Below are 19,200 nucleotides of genomic sequence, written 5' to 3'. Positions count from 1 at the left end.
ACGTAGTTCATGGCTTACCGGTACCTTACATCTTACATTTCATGGTGGCGGCAGGCAGTGTTTCTCTGCCTCAGCCTTCTACTTCCCAGAATTCTCCTCTCTGCTTGTCCCTCCTATTCTCCCTGCCTGGCTACTGGCCAATCAATGTTTTATTTATGAACCAATCAGAGCAACACATTTGACATATAGAACATCCCACAGCACTTTCCACTCTTCTTTCTTTCAAAAAAGGAAGGTTTTAACTTTCACAGTAAAATTGCAGATAACAAAATAATTATCAAGCAAGAATTATAGTTACAATATCTATTCAATTTGTGTTTGGCAAAAATTAAAGAAGATATCCTATCTATCCTATATCTGTGAGTCTAAGGTTACATATACATCTTATCTTTTATCATAACTAAGGAAATTATAACTATTTGGAAATAACTGTTTCTAAACATCAGAGTTGTGTTTGCTTATGAGACGTAATTTCTGCTGGTTAGGTTATTTCCAGGAGACAGATGCTCAGGTTTCGATGCCTTTAAACTTCTGGCTGTGCTGGCCTCTCATCTGCAGTTCATGATCCCTACACAGAGATTGAAAGAAAGGAGGGTACAAAGGTCATTTTCCTTTTGCTCCTAGGTTAACATGGCCTTTTTTGCCCTAGCAGGACCATTGGCTTCTGCTCTCACTCTGAGCTCAACATCAGCACAGCCACTGTCCTAGTGAGTCACCTAGTTATTTTCCAGCCACAATTTGTCCATAGGTTCAGTGATCCATCCTAGCTTTGATAGTAAGATGGTCAGCATTTATGTCTGAGATATGTGGAATTTCTTGTCTGTCATCTACTCCAAGAAAACCTTGTCTCTCTCTACATTTGTTATTAATATACATACTCAGTTTACATAGAGACTTCAGTTTCTGTACTGAAACAACTCTTATTTTTATTCATACTTAACACTTAATAATTATAAGAATGTTGCATAAATATATCTCCATTATTGACACTTGATGGTCATTCATAAGGTAGGGATCTAATTGTCACCCCAATGCCAGAATTTTCCCCAAAATGCTGGCCATTATTTTCATGTGTCTTCCCAGTGGATTTTCCCCTATCAATGTACACCTTTACTTTGGGTCCCTTATTAGACAATAGCTCAGTAAATTGGAGATTTTCATTTGATACATTGTAATAAAATACTTAGAGATGTACCCCATTAGTTTTATGAACAGATAAGAAACTGTCTCCTAGATACATTATTAGGCAAAATTAACATGTAGCTAAAAATATAAAGAGAATGACACCACTAAAGTTTAAAAATGATTAAAAAAGAAATGTTAATAAAACAGCAAAGCTCTTCTTTAACTGTACTCACTGATTATTTTGGATTTATATCTCTGAATCTCACTGGCCTTATGATTTCTCTTAGGGAATCAGATGTGTTGTCCACTGAAAATCTTTCTTCTGTATGTCATTGCTCTATAATTTTTATTTGGGACTTAGGTCCATTGACCTGGCCATGTCAATGGTATATAGACTCTCATATTCCTGTCTATTCCACACACATTTAGGAAACCATAGAGACAAAGAGGAGTAGGAAATTGGGAAGTATGGAGAACACATGAAATGTTTATCATAACTTAAGAAGCATATGGAAGGCAACTGACATACGTGGAGCAGCTAGGTTTGTCCTGGGCTGCTCACACCACTCAAGTCAGCCTCCAGAGTAGACATGAAAATGTATCCATTATTTGACCAAGAAATATTTACCTGACTCCAGGTATGTATGTTTGTAAAATAAGTATAGAAAGCAAATATTTATTGATAACAAATAATAGGTAAAGGAATTTATATTGAAAAAATTATATATATATTATTAAAGACAAAGGAGAGAAAATTCATGCTAAGGGTAGATCTGTTTATTTAAGTCTTCACTGAGTATTTGATACTTCAGGACAATATCAGGTAGATTTGTAAGACAAAAAGTAACAAGTATATTTCTGATCACTTGAAGACTGATTATATATTTTATCCTAATCCTAAGCCAAAATTTATTTAATTTTTTTTTTGTTGTTGGTCTGTATGGAATTCTTGTCAGCAACTCACAAATAGAGAAATTTTAAATCAATAAGTATATTAATTTAATACTTACATGATGAAGAATGATGATAGAAAAATATTAAAAGCCTTTGTTTTCTCGAATCAGACTGTTACATTTCCATCAGAGCAGAAAGCAAACAGTAAAGACACTGTGACTATAACAGGCTGTAATCTGGAACCTAAACTGGTGTTGGAAGTGGCGTTCACTGGCAGGCTTAATGACACACACAGTGTAAAGTACATGTCTTGTATATTCAGAAAGCCAGCAGTGAACCTGCATGGTATCTCACTTGTGAGTGCTTTCCAGAGCACCTGAGATCCACCTCCCATTTGGTTTTGAATTGGTTTTTGGTTGTTCTTCATTAAGAAACCCTTTGTGGTTGCCACTCTTTGTGCCTTCACCTTCAGTTATGCAGTGTCATGTACAGCCAAGACACACAACAGGAGGCTCTTGAAGCAAGCTGCTTTACTTCTACAAAGCAGTTTGTACAAAGAGTGTCTTCACATTGTCATTACCATTCTGAGCTCTATGAATTCCTCACTCTTCATCAGAAACCCATTCCTCACTTTGCGCGCACACACACACACACACACACACACACGCACGCACGCACGCACACACACACACACACGCACACACACACCACACAATTTATGTAAATCAGCCTTTGTGTGAATAGTTAGGCTTTTGGCTTGAGGAATATGGATGACAAGATGCAGACTTTGAACTTGCGAAGCTTAAGGTTGCTGCCCATGCTGACTACTCAGTAGGTCATTACACACAGGAAACTATCAATAATTTTTATTTGTCTTGTCTACTTATTGGCTTCTTTATTTGTTGTTCATAGGAGGTAGCTTTGTTAATGGGAAAACAATGTGGCAGAATGAGATCCAGACTAAAAGAAATAAGAAGAAAGTATGTCTCTCTGGATAAAGAGAGAGGGTAAAAGGACTTCAGGCATCCTTGCTTTCACACAGCTTGTTTTTCCTGGTTGTGCAGCAGATGAGACCTCAGCCTAAGTTTCCTTGTTCAAGAGTTAAAGTTGTAGTTTGCTTTAGAAACTATCATGGCAGGTGAAGAGCCAACCCTGGCTGTACAGAAGGAAATCAAGGAGTCCAACTGTTAATATCTTCCAGGCACGCCACTGCCTCTGTCTATAGCAGAAAGGATTACTTGCTTCTGATGAAGTGTTTATGGAGAGGTCCAGGGAGTACATGAATACACCATTAAAATAAAGAAAAGGAAAGCAGAGGTCTCCTTCCCTAGCAGCCTCTGTCCCTCTGCAGATACCAGTTCCTTGGAGGCTGTAACTGCATTTCTAAATCTGAATAAGTAGGTGCTATCCAGTCGCAGTATTTATTTTTTAATACTTGCTCTGTAGTTATCTACTTCAGGACATTTTGTGGCTCTGCAGCATTTATTGAGAACTATATTAAAGTGGGATAAACTCAGACAAAATGCCAGGAGAATGATAAACTAGTGACATTTCTGAGTTCCTCTGTAGAAAATGTCTACAAAGGTTGCATTGGGCTGATTGTATTTCACAGGGCTGACATCGCACTGCCAGGATTCGTGGTGTACTCTGTCAGGTTGGATTTAGTTTTCTTCATATCCTTGGCTCTGGTGATCCTTAGAGTTTTGTTCTAAAATAGCTCTCAACGGGAACACCATCTTGAGATACCAGAAGCACAGAGGTGCTGTGCTACTGTAGGCTTGATTGTGCTTTTATTGGTGGAAGAGCTCTAGAATGGCCAGTCAGCTTTAACTTCAGTTTCCCTCAAGGTCCACACAGCGGCAGGGATGCCATTCTTCCATGTGAGGGATTATGTATTTTATTTATTCCATTTTTTCTCAATGCTGAGGATTACACCCAGAGATAAATGCATGCTAGCCAAGTGCTGTATCTCTCAGCCACATCTTCACCCATACTTCCTCAACTTCCTTCCATGCCATCTAATGGCCCTAAGGGTCGAATGCAAAGCCTTACCATTGTACAATGGTGCTTACTGATAATATCTAACAACATTTCATCATATTTTTATTATTCTACTTACAAAACCCCAAATCTCTTGACTCACTAACAGATGGCCCAAGTGGATAACTCTCTTTTTTATCTCATAGATTAGGGCTGTATCTGCTACTTTTATTTAAATGGAATGTGCTTCCCCTACCACTATTTACCAATCAGCTACCTGAATATTCCTGGAGATTTGATTCCGTTTCATTCACAATCAGCCTGGGCCTGCTGCTTCCTGAGGTTCTAGCTACAGGAAAAACAAAACCAAACCATTTTTCCTAGGTATCCCAACGGCACCCCAAAAGTTATTCATCATTAACTTGGAATCCTGAATGAGTAAATAAGTGATTTTCACTTTTCCTATAGCTGTTGTCTGGTCCATGGACTATTATAGATAGACTTTATTATTTTTTGACTATTGACATGTGAAAACAAATAATTTTTTATATATCATTTCTGTTAGTAGGCAACCATGATAAACCAAAGAATATATTGTGCCAATATCGATTTTAATTTCATGGGTGATTACTAACTTCACTACTCATCTCTTCAAATAAAATTAGATGATAGAAAAGAACAAAATCAGCAACATTTACTGAGCCCTTGCTCTATAACAAGAGTATATTTTGAGTAGGGTTCTAAGAATTAAACCTATGACCTCAATATCTACCAGAGTTGGGCTCAGTTGGATATTAGCTAACCTTCCTTATCACTCACAGCATTGACCAGGCTAGCTTGGATCATTTTGGCCTTAGGCTCTCCGGAGGCTATGATGATAGGCCTGTACTACTATCCAATTGTGCCAGGAATTTTTCCTGTGAGTGTGTGTATTCCCAGAAATCTTACTTTTCCATTAAAAATTTCTGAAGTATATGCATGTCTTTTTGTTGTTGTTTTTGTTTTTTTCGAGACAGGGTTTCTCTGTGTAGCTTTGCACCTTTCCTGGAACTCACTCTAAAGACCAGGCTGGCCTCGAACTCACAAAGATCTGCCTGCCTCTGCCTCCTGAGTGCTGGGATTAAAGGCATGCGCCACCAACACCCGGATGGTTCTAGAAGTCTTGAAGGCCTAACTGACTCTCTTAAATGACACCTGAACTAGGAAAGGTATGTTTAAATTCAGTCATCTGTAGCTGAGTCTCAGAAATGAAGACAGAAGGGTGAGGTTGGGGGATCCCAGGCAGATATACCAACATGGTCATAGGTCTGAAGAATTTAATTCAAAAAGGAAAAAAGTTTCACATTAGACTTGCAGACAAGGTAAATAAAATCTTCAATTGAACAATCCTAGGCCAGTGTTTTTCATCATTTATTGAAGAATTCTTTTGGAGTCTCAAAATGGAGAAACATCATATATTTGAAATAATAGAAAATACTATCTACCAGTACTTTCCATGTCTTTACTATTACTGCATGCACAAACATTTGCACAATCACACATGAGGTATCTGTGAGTGTGGTACAGGCATATGAGTACGTAATGTTCATAACCATGAATGTGCATGAAGGTGCTAGAACAGACAGGACATCTTGTATATTTTCTGTCATTCTCAGTCATATTGACTTGAGGCAGGGTCTCTTACTAACCCAGAAGCTTGGCCATTTTAGCCTAGGCTAGCCTTGCCACAGGGCTGTCTGGTTCTTATTTTCTCCCTCCCAATGCTGTGCATGTTACATGCATATGAAGCTGAACTTAACTTTTTATGGGAGTGATTGGAACTCAAACTGAGTTCCTCCTGCTTCAAAACAAAGTCCCTTACCTATTGAGTCATTTTATCAGCTCCTCTTGTTAATTTTTAATGCTTGTGGCTGGAGATCTTGTCTGAAGAAGAGACCTGTGGATTGGCGCTCTGTCTCAATGTTGCGAGATGGAGAACCATGCTTATGGACCAGTAGTTCTTGAAATAAATAATGGTCGAGGGGTCACCTTCTGCATTTGTTCAAGCTATTTCTAGTGATGCAAAATGTTCAAATTCATGTTACAGGTTTCTTTGAGTGAAATGATAAAAGCCTTATTAGGAAATGTCTGCTTCCTGGGAGAAGAAAGCAGGATTTAATGTTTAGAGCATAGATTTTGAATTTCAGGCCATGTATCAATCAGAGAATCTTACTGACAGTGATGATAATAGGTCCATAAGGAGCCTGCTTTTGTAAAAGTGAAGAACAGCTAAGCTGGTGAGGCCTCAGACTCTCTGAGATGGGAAAATGAATTCAGATGAAAAAAGAGTTCTGAGAATGCCCTTAAGACATTGATTAATTTACTTCTTTCAAAGAATCTGCAGGTCTTTGTATTTCTTCATTCTCCCTTCCCCTCCCTCTTCTAATCATTTTTTTCTTGTTTCTTCTCCTGCTTTGTTTGCATTCCACAATTTACAATTTTACTATTATAGGACAAGTAAATGCTTTAAGACAAAATTCCTCCAGTAGCTTTATTTGTTGTGTTCACCTGTGTGTGTGTGTGTGTGTGTGTGTGTGTGTGTGTGTGTGTGTGTGTGGTGGGGGGACATGCATGTGTTTGTGCTTGCTTTCCTGTGTTTGGTGCATGGATGTGATTGTTGAGGTAACAGGCTAGTGTCACATTTGGGAAAACACACAAAGAATTATTTTTGAGAAAATATGAGTGATATTTTAGGGTATGTACATAAACATGAATATTTGTTTATAGGAAATGCTATCATTGCTATAAGTAGGGTATATTTAGCAGAAGTGGCCTTTCCATAATGTCTTTGAAAGGAGTTCGTGAGACTACAAGGAAGCTTGAGCAGAGCATTCTAAACTGCAGGGAGAGCCATTGAGAGGCTCACAGAGGAGTGTGTAATGGATGTGACACTTCAGAATTGGCAAAATCTTTTTGTGTGTCTGATGATGAGGTGGTGAAAGTGAGATAAGGCCTGTCGTTTGCAGTCTGAAGCTCCATGTGAAGTCCTGAGGTGATGTGCACTTTTGAACTCCACATCTTCAAGGATGCTACGTTGTTGAATGGCTGGGGGCATACTGCATTACAGCATATGACTCTTTGCTTTATAGAAATTGAACCAATTAAATTTCTGTGAATCATGCTTAAAATGAAGCACAAATGTTCTTATGCTTAAGTGATCTTGTTCTATAAAAATTCTGGGGCTAAAGTGTGATTGCCTGTCTTATTTATATAACAGACTAATCCTTTCTATTCAGTATGGTCTCTGAGGAGTATAAAATAGATTTTCTTTTTACATCAATACATGTATTTAGGACATATTAGATCTACATTTCTTTTTAGTTACATTGGTCCAATATTGCTGAGAATGGTTACAGGTGTTTTTGAACTGGTTGGGTCCCATAATGTAAACAAAAGTTCATAGACTTTTCAAGTGACAAACTTTAATTAGATCAGTTTGCTCTGTAAATCCCTCTGCAAGTCAGTCATCTGAAGCATATACCTGACATCTTCCTGCCCATCAAGTCTGATGTGAAGTTGATGATGTGATGATATGGGTGCGCGAATTCCATGTGTAGGACATATTTTGAAGCCTGAGCTAAAGGACACACAGTATCCTTGCTAGAGTTCAGCCTGGCCTTAGTCAAATAAAAGATACATTGTTGTTTTATTTTGAGTAGAAATTTCCCTGTCAAGCTCTGTACGTAGAGTGGTTATGTTCCCAGAATTATGGTCTTTTTAGAAACCTGTGGGCATTAACAGTCTGTGGGCTTTAGTAAGATAGATGTGAAGTTATTAATGTCAAGTGTTCCTTCTTATGTTTCTCCATTTTTTAGGTCTGTGATGGGGTCGAACAAAGAACCAGACCTTGTGCATCTTGAGGCCAGGACCATAGATGGACGTAAGTAAATCAACCGTGTTCATGTTCATATTGGTATTATTTCTGTCATTTGGTCCTTAACCAAGTCTACAGCCACAGTAGTGATCATCAAGGCCATTTGGGGATGTAGATGTTTCCTGTGTCCAGCAATCTATTTGATTAATAATTTTCATAAACACATGAATTTATGTAGATTATGCCCTGGTAGAAAATTCTAGTACTCTGGATTCCCCTGGGACAGAGTGACATGCCTGTGGACACAGAGGACAAACTCAGAGTTACTCATTGCTATCCACCTTTTCAATTCGATTTCCAAAAGATCTGTCTTATTTTCTGGGTGTGAGTGTTTTGCTTTCATGAACGTGTGTGTGCCATGTGTGTGCCTGGTGCATATGGAGGTCAGAAGGAAGCATTAGATTCACCAGAATTAAGAATGGCTGTCAGCCAGTGCACTTGCTATCTGCATGTCAACTTGACACAAGCTAGGCAAGCTAAGACAGCTGCAGTGTGGGTTCCTGGAATCAAAGTCCGGGTCTTTTGCAAGAGCAAACAATTATCTATACCACTGAGCCATCTTTACATCCCCCCCCAAACATTTTTTATGAGACAAGATGTTTCACTGTCCTGGAAGTGCTCAAGTAGGCTCAACCAGCTGGCAAGCAAAGTCCAGGGATCTACGCATCACTACTTCCCAGCACTAGGACTGCAAGTCTGAGACTACCCATGCCCAGCTTTTGTTAAAATGTGAGTCTGGGGATCAAAATCATGTCCTCAAGCTTGCAAGGTAAGCACTTTGTCAACGGAACCGTTTTCCCAGTCCTGGGTTGCTTGTTTCTAAAGAGTTTTGTTGTTCCCATTACTGTTTTGTTTTATTTTTCTCAGTTCCCTCATTTTGTCAGATACCATCCAGGTAATACGTCACTGTTGTGTTTAGGGATTCTCACAAAATGCTCTGAAAGAAAGGAAAAATGGATTATCCCCTTGTGAGCCTCATCACAAGCATTAGACTAGATTGCCACCCTCTGCTAGGTCATGTCAGTTAGGCTACAGTGAAGAGCTTTAGTTAGTGAGGACAGTGGTGTTAGATACATGATATCCACGAAAATAATGTGAAAATCCAGAATTCAAACCCATGTATAAAAATTTCTCAAAATACTAGTCACTGTATCACCTTTAAATGCCATTTTAACCTTTTATTCATTCATTCATTCATTCATTCATTCATTCATTAATCTAATTTTATTTTGTTATTTATTTAAAATTATTTTATTGTTTTCCTGAAAATTCATACTAATGGTTCTAAGTTAGCTTGACTGAAAAATTACTTTGTGACACTTGTGCCAAGTATTTTATATAATTTACACTATTATTCCTCCTGACAGTTTTTTAGACTGTTAGTCACATTATATATGAGAAAAATAAAAGAGAAATTTAGGTAATCATATCCACAGGATATTTGGAGATTTGCAAAGGCCATTTAGGTGAGAATAGGAAAGCCAATACATATGAATCACTGTGCACAGAGACTTTCCTGTCCAACATTTAAGCAATGTTTCCTTCACCTGGTCTGGTCCTGAGGATCCTCTGCTGAGATACTTTGTACAATGCATAAGAGCACAAAACAAGTGAATGAGATGGATAGAATGAAGAAGGAAAAACGGTGTAGTAGGAGAGGATTAAGGGAGAAGAGATAGGGAGAAAGAAGACTTCATATGTAAAAGATAGTGAAATGGAACATCCAACTACTACCAAGTCGCATCCTCAGCACTAATCCAGAGGGTGAACACCCTTTGCTCCTAGAATGTTTCTCAGAGTTGGAAAGACACTGCCTCACTTCCCAAAATACCCATCTCACTCTCCTCAGCTCTTATGTTTGCAAAGATAGAGATAATAACTGCACTTTGTAACCTCATGCCAGAAAAGTATTTCACCTAAGGAATCCAAATACCAGAAGCCAAACATCTTCCAGGAATATTGTTTGCACTTTTCATGGCATATTTCCTGTCTAGAGACGTTACTTCTCCTTTGGAGCATGCATATCTTCTTGGGTATAGTTACTGGGAGAACAAAACTAGGTCCAAGATAGACCCTGCCTTACTCCTGTGCATCCAAGCAGGGCTGACATGCATGATATGCCCAGCATGAACCTGACACAGAGGCCTTAGCAGTTGGAACGTCTTTCTCTCTCATCTGGGCCTCCTTTTTCCCTACAGCAGGTGATATTATCTTGGACTCAAGGTTCAGGTTTAGACTGTTAGTCTCATTATAGATGAGGAAAATAAAAGAGAAATTTAGGTAATAATATCCATAGTATATGTGGAGGATCTACTGAAAACAGTGGTATCTATTTGCAAAGCACACTGAGGTGAGGATAGGAAAGCCAATACATAGGAATCACTGTGCACAGAGACTTTCCTGTCCAACATTTAAGCATACAGGGAAATCTTTTCCTGAGGAAAGACGGGCAGCCAACTGCTCTAAAGATCTCATGGACTCCTCTTGTGTTAGTGAGAGAAGTCCTTCCTTCCTAAGGGAGCTCAGCATAGCTTGGTGCCTACCCATTGCCTCAAGCTAGTCTCACCTTGTACCTTTCACAAGCCCTGACTGTAGGCATTTGACTTTTCTTTGAGCTGTTGGAACAGAACTTACCAGGTTGTATGTTTTGCTGATACATGACTTTTGCTGTCCCCTGGATACCTTCTTCTCTCCCTCCTACTCTGAACAACTGAGCACAGTTAATCATTGTGGATGGCCGAGGCTATGGGTGAAACATCTATTTATTTGGGGAGCTGGCCTTAAACTCCCAACTTTAACCAGCATATTTGATATTATCTAAGTATTTTCCTTCATCTTGAAATTTTATATTTCACATATAGAATTGTGGAATCATTTTTTCTGCCCATCATTCTGTAAGTACTGTCAGAGCAGGGAATCTGTCTGTTCATTCTTCTGTCTCCAGCACACGCTACCTCTATGTACATTAGGAGTTTACAAAGGCCATGTGAAGGAATGGGTGTGTAGGAAAATGATTGTCAGGGTCGCTAGATATCTATTTCACCTCACGTACTAGATAGCTTGGAAATGTTGAAGCATTACCGCTCAAACTTTGCATTCGTGTATGGCTCATCTAGGGATCTTATTAAGATCTGAACTCTGGTTCAGCAGGAGCCCACGATTCTGCAACCTCAGTGACACCAGTGGTGCTGGGCTGTGCAATAACATACTTTAGTAGCAAAGTTTCAGAGTAGAAAACTAATAAAAGAAACACTACACAGAACTTTCGAGTTGTGGGAGGATAATGCTCTTTTCCTGTTTGTGATTCTCTAGTCCACATAACCCTGTATCCTAGAAATAGCAAGGCCATCCCTTATTGCCATCTGCACACATTCTTACACTTAACATTATTCCTATGCTAATGGGGCACGGGGCTCATGATGGCAAAATGCCACCCGGGCTCCACTTTCACAAGGCATGGTAAATATCTCTTCCAATTTATTTATCTGTATTTACCTTATCTTTTCTTTATTTTTGCAAAGGCAACATTCACAGAAGCTACCCCAAAGTGAGAAAGACATTCAGATAAAGGTATTCAGTAAAGGTATTGAATTGGAGAAGATACCCACGTCAAAAGAAAACAGGAAAGAGTAATGCCTACCAATTGAAATAAAAGACTGAAGCACAACATCTGACCTGCCTCAGTAGGAAAAAAAAAGAAACTTTATTGATATTATAATCTCTCTGGTCCTCTCAGACTCTCTGTTGCTTACTGCTTCCCACGCTTCCCCTCCTCCATTTCCTTTCTCCAGATAGTCAGTAACCTTGGCTCCAGGTAACAGAAACAGAAGGGAAGACAGAAGGAAGGCACAGAGTTCAGAGTAGCCAAATAGAAAGCACATTTATCAAAACCAGGCTGCAGGCTGGTCAGGTGTTCCAAAAATTCAATTCTGTGTTATCTCTTCACATCCCTTGTCTGAAATACCTCTTTGTTTTTTCATTGTACTGTGGGAAATCCCAAGGTTAGCATTCCAGGTCATATATTCTGGGTTGTATCTCATATTTCAAGGTAATATATTTTTATACTTTAAGAAGGAATTTGTTTTTATTTTAATGAACTCAGAAATTTTGTTGCCAAGGCATTGAGATATTTGACATGGGAAAAATGCTTCGCTTGTCAATTCGGCTCATCTCTGTGCGGGTGGCCAAGGCTTCTCTGGGTTTGTTAATCTGAGTTTCATCTTGGTGTCATGTCAGCTGTCCTTAGATTATAATATAATTCATTTCATTTTTGAAGGAACATGAGTGCTGGTATGCTTCATTCTAGGACAGATAGAGATATCAATTACGTACATGTTTATAATTTACATATGTGACTAGGATGGTACTGTCTGCACACTCCTTCTTGCCTTGGCAAACTAAACTGAAAAGAACAAGCATAATTAGAATCTGTCATACAAAGTGTTACTGGGAAACCATGAACATGTTCAGTAGACATAGCTTTTGTTATTGCCCTCCATGTTCAGCTGTGGACAAATTGACAGACCTCCATCCAGGATGCAAAAATTTCACTGTTTTAATATCTATGTGTATTGGTGTGTGTGTGTGTGTGTGAGTGTGTGTGTGTGTGTGTGTGTGTGTGTGTGTGGTGTGTATGTAGGTGTGTTTACCTTATATGTACCCAGAACAGTAAAAAACAAAAAGGAAAATCTACATTCTATAATCATCATCTGTATATATATAAAATAAGTGCCATCAGAGAGAAAATGCTGGCCAGACCATTGTACTAAAAGCTTTGTGAAAAGTTATGTTTCATTTACTCCTTGCTTTCTATCTGAAACATAGCTCAGAGCTTGAAATATTCAAGATTTCCTGCACGAATGAGCAATGACATATAAGTATTATCATTGTCTTAGAGAAGGGTGTGATTACAGGGTCTTTGAGTCCATATGCATGAACCCAATCTTGCTAATAACTACCTGAAGTTGAATGTCATATTTCATGATTTTGGCAGGAAACAACATACCATTTAATGCTTCACATGACAAACATACATGTATGCACAGTTAAGCATGTGTGATGACCTGTAAGCACACATTGTGTATAGAGATCTACAGTAGCAAGTTTTGCCATCATTGTTTCCCTCTCTTTTACTTCTGACATTGAAACCTCAGTTGTTGAATTGAATATTTCTGTCCTAGTGGTGATCCGTGCCAGTAGGAACAGAGGACAAGGGACAATTACTAGTCTCGCAGTCATTATGCATGGCTAAGTAACCTTGTAACAACTTTCTCAAGGACTAATCTCCTTCACTGGGGAAAGCAGACCTTGGTCCTCTAGTGGAGTATGAAAAGGACTGCCCCCAAACTCTGTGAAATGAACCTCAAACTAGTTCATTCATTATAAATGTAAGTGAAGTAAAGTGAATCTCACAACTTTATTTCATTATTGAGCCCATTAATTCTATCTTGGGTGAAGCCTGGAAATCTCTCATATATTTCCTATCCTTTACCATTACAGTCTTTTGTTCACATTGAAGTATATGCATACTGGTGACTGGATGAGATGGGCTACATAAATGTCCTGGCAAGGGAATCCAGAGCCTAGCCCTGAAGGTCGTTGGTATCCAAGTTGTTGATCTGGTTTCATTAGAAGCACAAATTACTTATATTGCAGTGACAAGGACTTTATTAAGAAAACTAGAAATACAACAGAACCATGGTTGTCAGTATTCACACATTCACAAAGCAAATCCACTTAATGGCCATCATTCTGATTGCTCAGAAGTGGCAGTCATCATGGGAGAATTAAAAGGCAGGTTAATCACCTGGTTTTTAGGGAAATCTTTCCTCAACTCAGAGTCAAAAATGGTTTCGTAGTTTTCTTGCCTTTATCCTACTATTTACAGATGTTTCTTTTATGTTATTATCCCAGTTTGAAATTTTAAATGCTATTCCTGTAATTACCTGTTCTCAGCTTAATCGCTGTGAATTCTGTGAAAGCAGGGAATGCGAATCATGTGTGTGTCAGGGTGGGAGAATAAATTTGTATGTATATTCACAGACATACATCACACGAATATTCCCTTTGTAAACTTTGGGGCCACAATTAGTATTGGTGAACAGAAAGGCAAGTATGGAAATCTCAATATTTGCATACTGGTCTTCAGTGACTTATGGTTTATCATTACATGGAAACACATTACACAATGGACTATAATCTAATAATCACTATCTCAGTAAAAGATGGGTCTTTGCTTACTTTAGACAACTCTGATATGCACACATCTTTATTCTATTCAGTCCATAAGCACTCATTTTAGGCAAGAGTAACAACAAAAGGGTAGTTGCTGAATGTATATCCATAAGCCAGAGACACATGCATTTTAAATTCCTAAACATTGTCAGCTTATGTCCTGAAATGCACGCAGCCAGAGTCCCAAAATCAGCAGACCTCTGTGTTGGTTTTTAGACTCTTGGCAATCAAGGATGCTGTGAATGAGTTTTTAAACATAACCCGTCTGATGAGCAATAGGATATGACATGTTCTTATTGTTTAAATCTGTGTTCAATTTAGAATGAACAGAAGGATTTTCATTTGATCCACTTGGTGATTTTGAGTTCTTCTTCAATGAACTTCAAAAACAGCAATTCTCTGTAATGTTTTAGAGACTATTAACACTTCATTTTTTTGGACAAAGTATGATATGTGTCTATCATATCTACCCACTTTCCACAATCAGCGACACTTGGTGCTATTGCTTCCCACAGTGAGACTTTATGTTTTTCCTCTTTCAGTTTATGAGTAGTGACTAGGGTGAAACCTTGGAAGGGGTTAAAGGGTTCAATTCGTACTGAGCTTATGATTGTGATAGGTTCCCACCATTTTACAACAACTGAACAAATTCATCCTCATCTCTCTTCCACTCTCAAATGGAACATCAAGTGTTAGATAGGACAGAGGGGCTGGAATCAGTTACACTTCTTCTTGGTGATGTCAATTTGACCCATTTCCCATTGCAAATGTCTAGATTTGAGGTAATACTTATCTGGAATGAGGATCTCTGATGTAGTCTTCAAGATTCAGCCCCTAAAACTTATCAGGAAGCTATGAACTAGGGAAATGCAGGCCTCTCTCATAATGCAGTGAACACCTTATGATGACATCACCCTCAGAGGCTCAACTCATATTGGATGCTTCAGAGCCATTTTGTACCACTTCTCGATTTCCTATATGCCACCCATTTGCCAGGAAGTCTGCATTTCGTGAGTACAGATGCCCAGAGATGCTTAGAAAACCTATGCCCTGATTTGAGACCTCCATTTGTATTGGGTCCTTAGAATCTCTCAGGATTCAGCAGCAGCAGCAGTCCATAGACATCTGTGTGATGACTTCTAAGGAGGAGAAAATTATAGGGTTTTGACTCTAGCTCTCAGGAATCCAGGGTCATAAAGATGTTGGCAAGTCCACATGAATCTCTTTTTATCCTGAACATTTGAAAGAGAGAGGAAAAAGCACCATGCATTTTGTTTCTTGCTACTGTTGCCCTTAGCTTGTTTTTAGTCCTTGGAGGTAAGTGCTCTTGTTATATCCCTCATTATAATGGTAAAGGGAATAAGGCTTACAATGATTAAATGCTTTTCCTGTGGTCGCTATGCTAAGATTTAAGGCCAGGTCTGGTTTATTCCAGATCTTGTATTTATTTATCTAACAAATATTGTTGGTTACCTTTGCTGTGCTGAGTCCTCTTCTAGGCAGGATTGAGGAATGGAGGGATGCTGCAAAGGGCCTGCTCTCATAGAGGCTAACTTCTAGCTGGAATGACAAATTATAAATGAGCACATAATGTGTTTATATGAGAAATGTGTACACAGGTGTGTAAAAAAAAAAAGCAAAGCAGAGTGGAAGCACAGTCAGGGATTGGAAGAAGCTGACAAGGAAGACATCTTTGATAAGGTGGTATCTGATATTTGAGCCAAAACATTAAAGTAAAGCAGTGAGTGGTGTGGAGGAAGAACATTCCACAGAGATGGAACCACAAATACAAAGGATACTTAGTTTGTGTGTGTTAGTCAATGACTAGACTTATTAAGCGAAAAGTAAGTATGCCCTTTGTCTTTGTGCAGTCCATAATGGAAGATAGGAATAGTACTATGTTGCCCCTTATTGGACATCTGCCATGTTCCAAGTATGATATTTAGTATAGAGAGCAGTAGCAACCCAATATCGCTAAGTGAAGAATGGTTGATTGAATGTATGCATATCTCAGAGCTGTTCCTTGAATTACATCTCTTCTAGAATTAATCTTATGGCATGCAGATATATAAATATACATAAACATACTATACTCATTTCTCTAGTGAAACAAACAAACAAACAAGGTTATAGGAAAGAAACTCTGTGACTGATGCATTGGCTCAGCAGGTAAAGGCACTTGCCATCAAGAATGATAACCTGAATGGAATGCCATGCCCTGGAATTAACATGAAGTGGAGAACTGACTCTTACAAATTGTAACCTCTGCACACAGACCAACACACTAAAAATGAATTAAATACAATGTGGTTATAAAAATAAAGAAACTTTAGATATTTTCTTACCTATGCACTGAAATGTTTTCATTGTTTCTTGCTTCTTCTCATCCTTTCTAATTTCATTCTGGCTTTCCTTCCTGTGTCTACCTTTTCCTCTCTACCTCTTGCCCTCTCCTTTCTCCCACTTTCTTTGTAAGATTAATTTGGGAAGTTAAATGAACAATGTACTTACCACTTTGTCAGGGTTGAGTATGACCTATAAACATGACTGGTATCTGCTGAACTGGAGCTGTTTCCGATGTGGGCATCTGGTTGGCCGGATGGCTAGATGGTTCCGCATACACACAGACTGCTCTTTCTCTAACATGGCTTACATTCTATCTTGACTTTTTGCTCTTGGCTAGAAATCATTGTTTTTGGGGGGTGATGATGGCTTACCTTTGTCACCATGCCATGCTATCTTGCACATTTTATTGGACTTTTCTATGGCTATCCTTACCTGGAAAAGGTATTTTTCCCTCTTCACAATAGAGCAAATTATAAATGAGCCTTTGTCTTCAGGAGTCTAGATTGTAAAAGACATAAGCACAACATTCTGTGTGATATTAAGTGAAACAAATGCAGCATACCAGTCAAACTTTCTTTCCCTCAGGATAACATCTATGCAGAGACCTGAAGGTTGGAAGTTTCTCACTTGTGGACCTCAATAACTCACAAGATATACCCAGCACACTATTTCCAGAGATTTTAATTTTCTTTATTTCCCTTATTGTTTATTTTTCCTGATCTCTTCTATCCCTGGTCTCATGTTTGGCAATTTTTTTTTTTAATTCTAGAACATTCTCTGTTGTGTTCACAGCTTCTGAATGCCAATGGAGAGTATGAAAGACATCATTTGGTTTAGTAATACATTGCAGTGATAGAAGATGTGCATAGCATTTTCTAGGCCATTGCATTATTCTCCTACAATACAAGGAAAGGAAAAAGGAAAGGAAAAAATAATTCATACCTGTCACAAATAAAAATTTTAAACAATAAAGAAGGTTGAGTCACAAGGTCATCATGTCAAAACAGAACATGTCTCAACTTCAATGTACACATTCATGACTGATGTTGCTAACTTTTGAAGATGTCAGTGTTTAACTGGCACATAACATGAGGACAGAGAAGACAATTAAAAGTGCAGAGAAAACGGTGTGCTGCTGTTAATCTCTCTCTCTCTCTCTCTCTCTCTCTCTCTCTCTCTCTGTTTTGTGTATGTGTGTATGTTGGATAAGAACATTAATATAAAGATTTTAAAACAAGTAATAAAGCATCAACAAGTACATAAGAAGATTTTCTACATGGATATTTGGGTTTAAAATTTGTTCTGCTTTAAAGTTGAACATTAACAGAGAATAGGAAGGCATATTGCTTGTGCTTGCCTGCATAGTTTACAGTTCTGTTGACAGTTAATCTTTTACAATCCTAAGGCATAGGCAAGTCCTTGGTGATGAATACATATTTTTAAATAATAGAAGGAATGTGTACAGTCCCATAGGTGTGTGATATGTATTTTAGTTTTTGTTCTGTCATTTACTAGCATATGAACTTGCAGAAACCCCACTTCTAAATCTTGGTTTCTTCACCTGTAAAAGGAAAAAAAAAACAAAAAACAAAACAAAACAAAACAAAAAAAACCTCTGTAACTTTTGCAAAGTTTAAAAGAGGAAAAGCCCTTGTGATCCACTTGGCACAGTTCTGACCCAGAGGAGAGGCTGCTCTGGTGATTTTGGAGGTTAATGCTGCAGTTGCTGTCAATGGAGACATTCCGAGCTCTGCCTGAGCCTCAGGAAAAATGTCTATTAAAGCCCAAGGAGAATTTGAATGGAGAAACAGGAGAGGAAAAAGCAGCTCAGCCAGCAGAACTCTGAATGAATATAGGGTGTCTGCCCACTGGGAGAGTAATAACACTATTTTAAAATAGTAGAGGTCCTGAATACACAAGCTGCCCAGGAACATCAGAAATCTTAGTTTTGTCTTGGCATGAGTAGGAAAGAAACAGATAAAGACCTATCAGACCTTACAGTAAGAGTTTGAGTTTTATCATTGATTTGGGTTCTAAAATTCTAAAAGCCCTCCTCACAGAATCTGCAGACAAGCTTATGAAATGACCTAACAGTAACATGGCTTTTGGGTATGAAGCGAGGGCTGTGGTAGGGGGGAGGATCACTCAAGTGGAAGGAAAGACCATTTACACAACAAGAAGGCTCATATATTGAGTATAACAGTGATTTCCATGTTACTACCCATGGTTATTGATGTTTCAGGCTCAGCCTGCTGACTAATTTTTCACATTGCCCACACAAAGTATCTATTATCAATTAATAGTGCAAGAATAATATTTTTCATGGTGTATTTAAAATAACTTTTGTGTATTTTACTTTCAGCTGGCAAATAATAATTATATGTATTTGTAGAATACAATGTGGTATCTTTTTTAATTCTATTTTTTATTTTATTTACATCTGTATGTATGTAAGTGTATGCACATGTATGTGCATTCCAATCTGTGTGCACAGATCAGAAGCAGATATTATGGGGAACACAGCTTGTTACATGAATGCTAGGATTCTAACTTGTGTTTTCATGATTATGTACCAAATACTCTTAACCACAAATCATTTCTCCTAGCCCAGAATTTTTATATATGTATCTGTAATATAGAATCATTAAATAAGGCTAAGTGATCCCATTGCCTCCCATAAGTTTCATGTTTGTTGTGAAAATGGTTGA

At 38.3% G+C, this 19,200-nt stretch overlaps 1 protein-coding gene across 5 annotated transcripts in view; it reads left to right on the top strand.

Moving 5' to 3' along the window:
• Positions 1-19,200, top strand: part of Sorcs1 (sortilin related VPS10 domain containing receptor 1) — a 535,816-nt gene that overhangs the window by 386,668 nt on the left and 129,948 nt on the right. For all 5 annotated transcript variants that reach the window (XM_036172192.1, XM_036172212.1, XM_036172201.1 and 2 more), the window contains exon 6: positions 7,854-7,918. In XM_036172192.1, the coding sequence (XP_036028085.1) occupies positions 7,854-7,918 (65 nt within the window). The remainder of the gene's footprint in view (positions 1-7,853; positions 7,919-19,200) is intronic.

Source organism: Onychomys torridus, chromosome 1, assembly GCF_903995425.1.
Source record: "Onychomys torridus chromosome 1, mOncTor1.1, whole genome shotgun sequence".
In the NCBI taxonomy this organism is placed as follows: domain Eukaryota; kingdom Metazoa; phylum Chordata; class Mammalia; order Rodentia; family Cricetidae; genus Onychomys; species Onychomys torridus.
The sequence above is the reverse complement of the archived record's forward strand: the minus strand, read 5'-3'. Positions and strand labels throughout refer to the sequence as shown.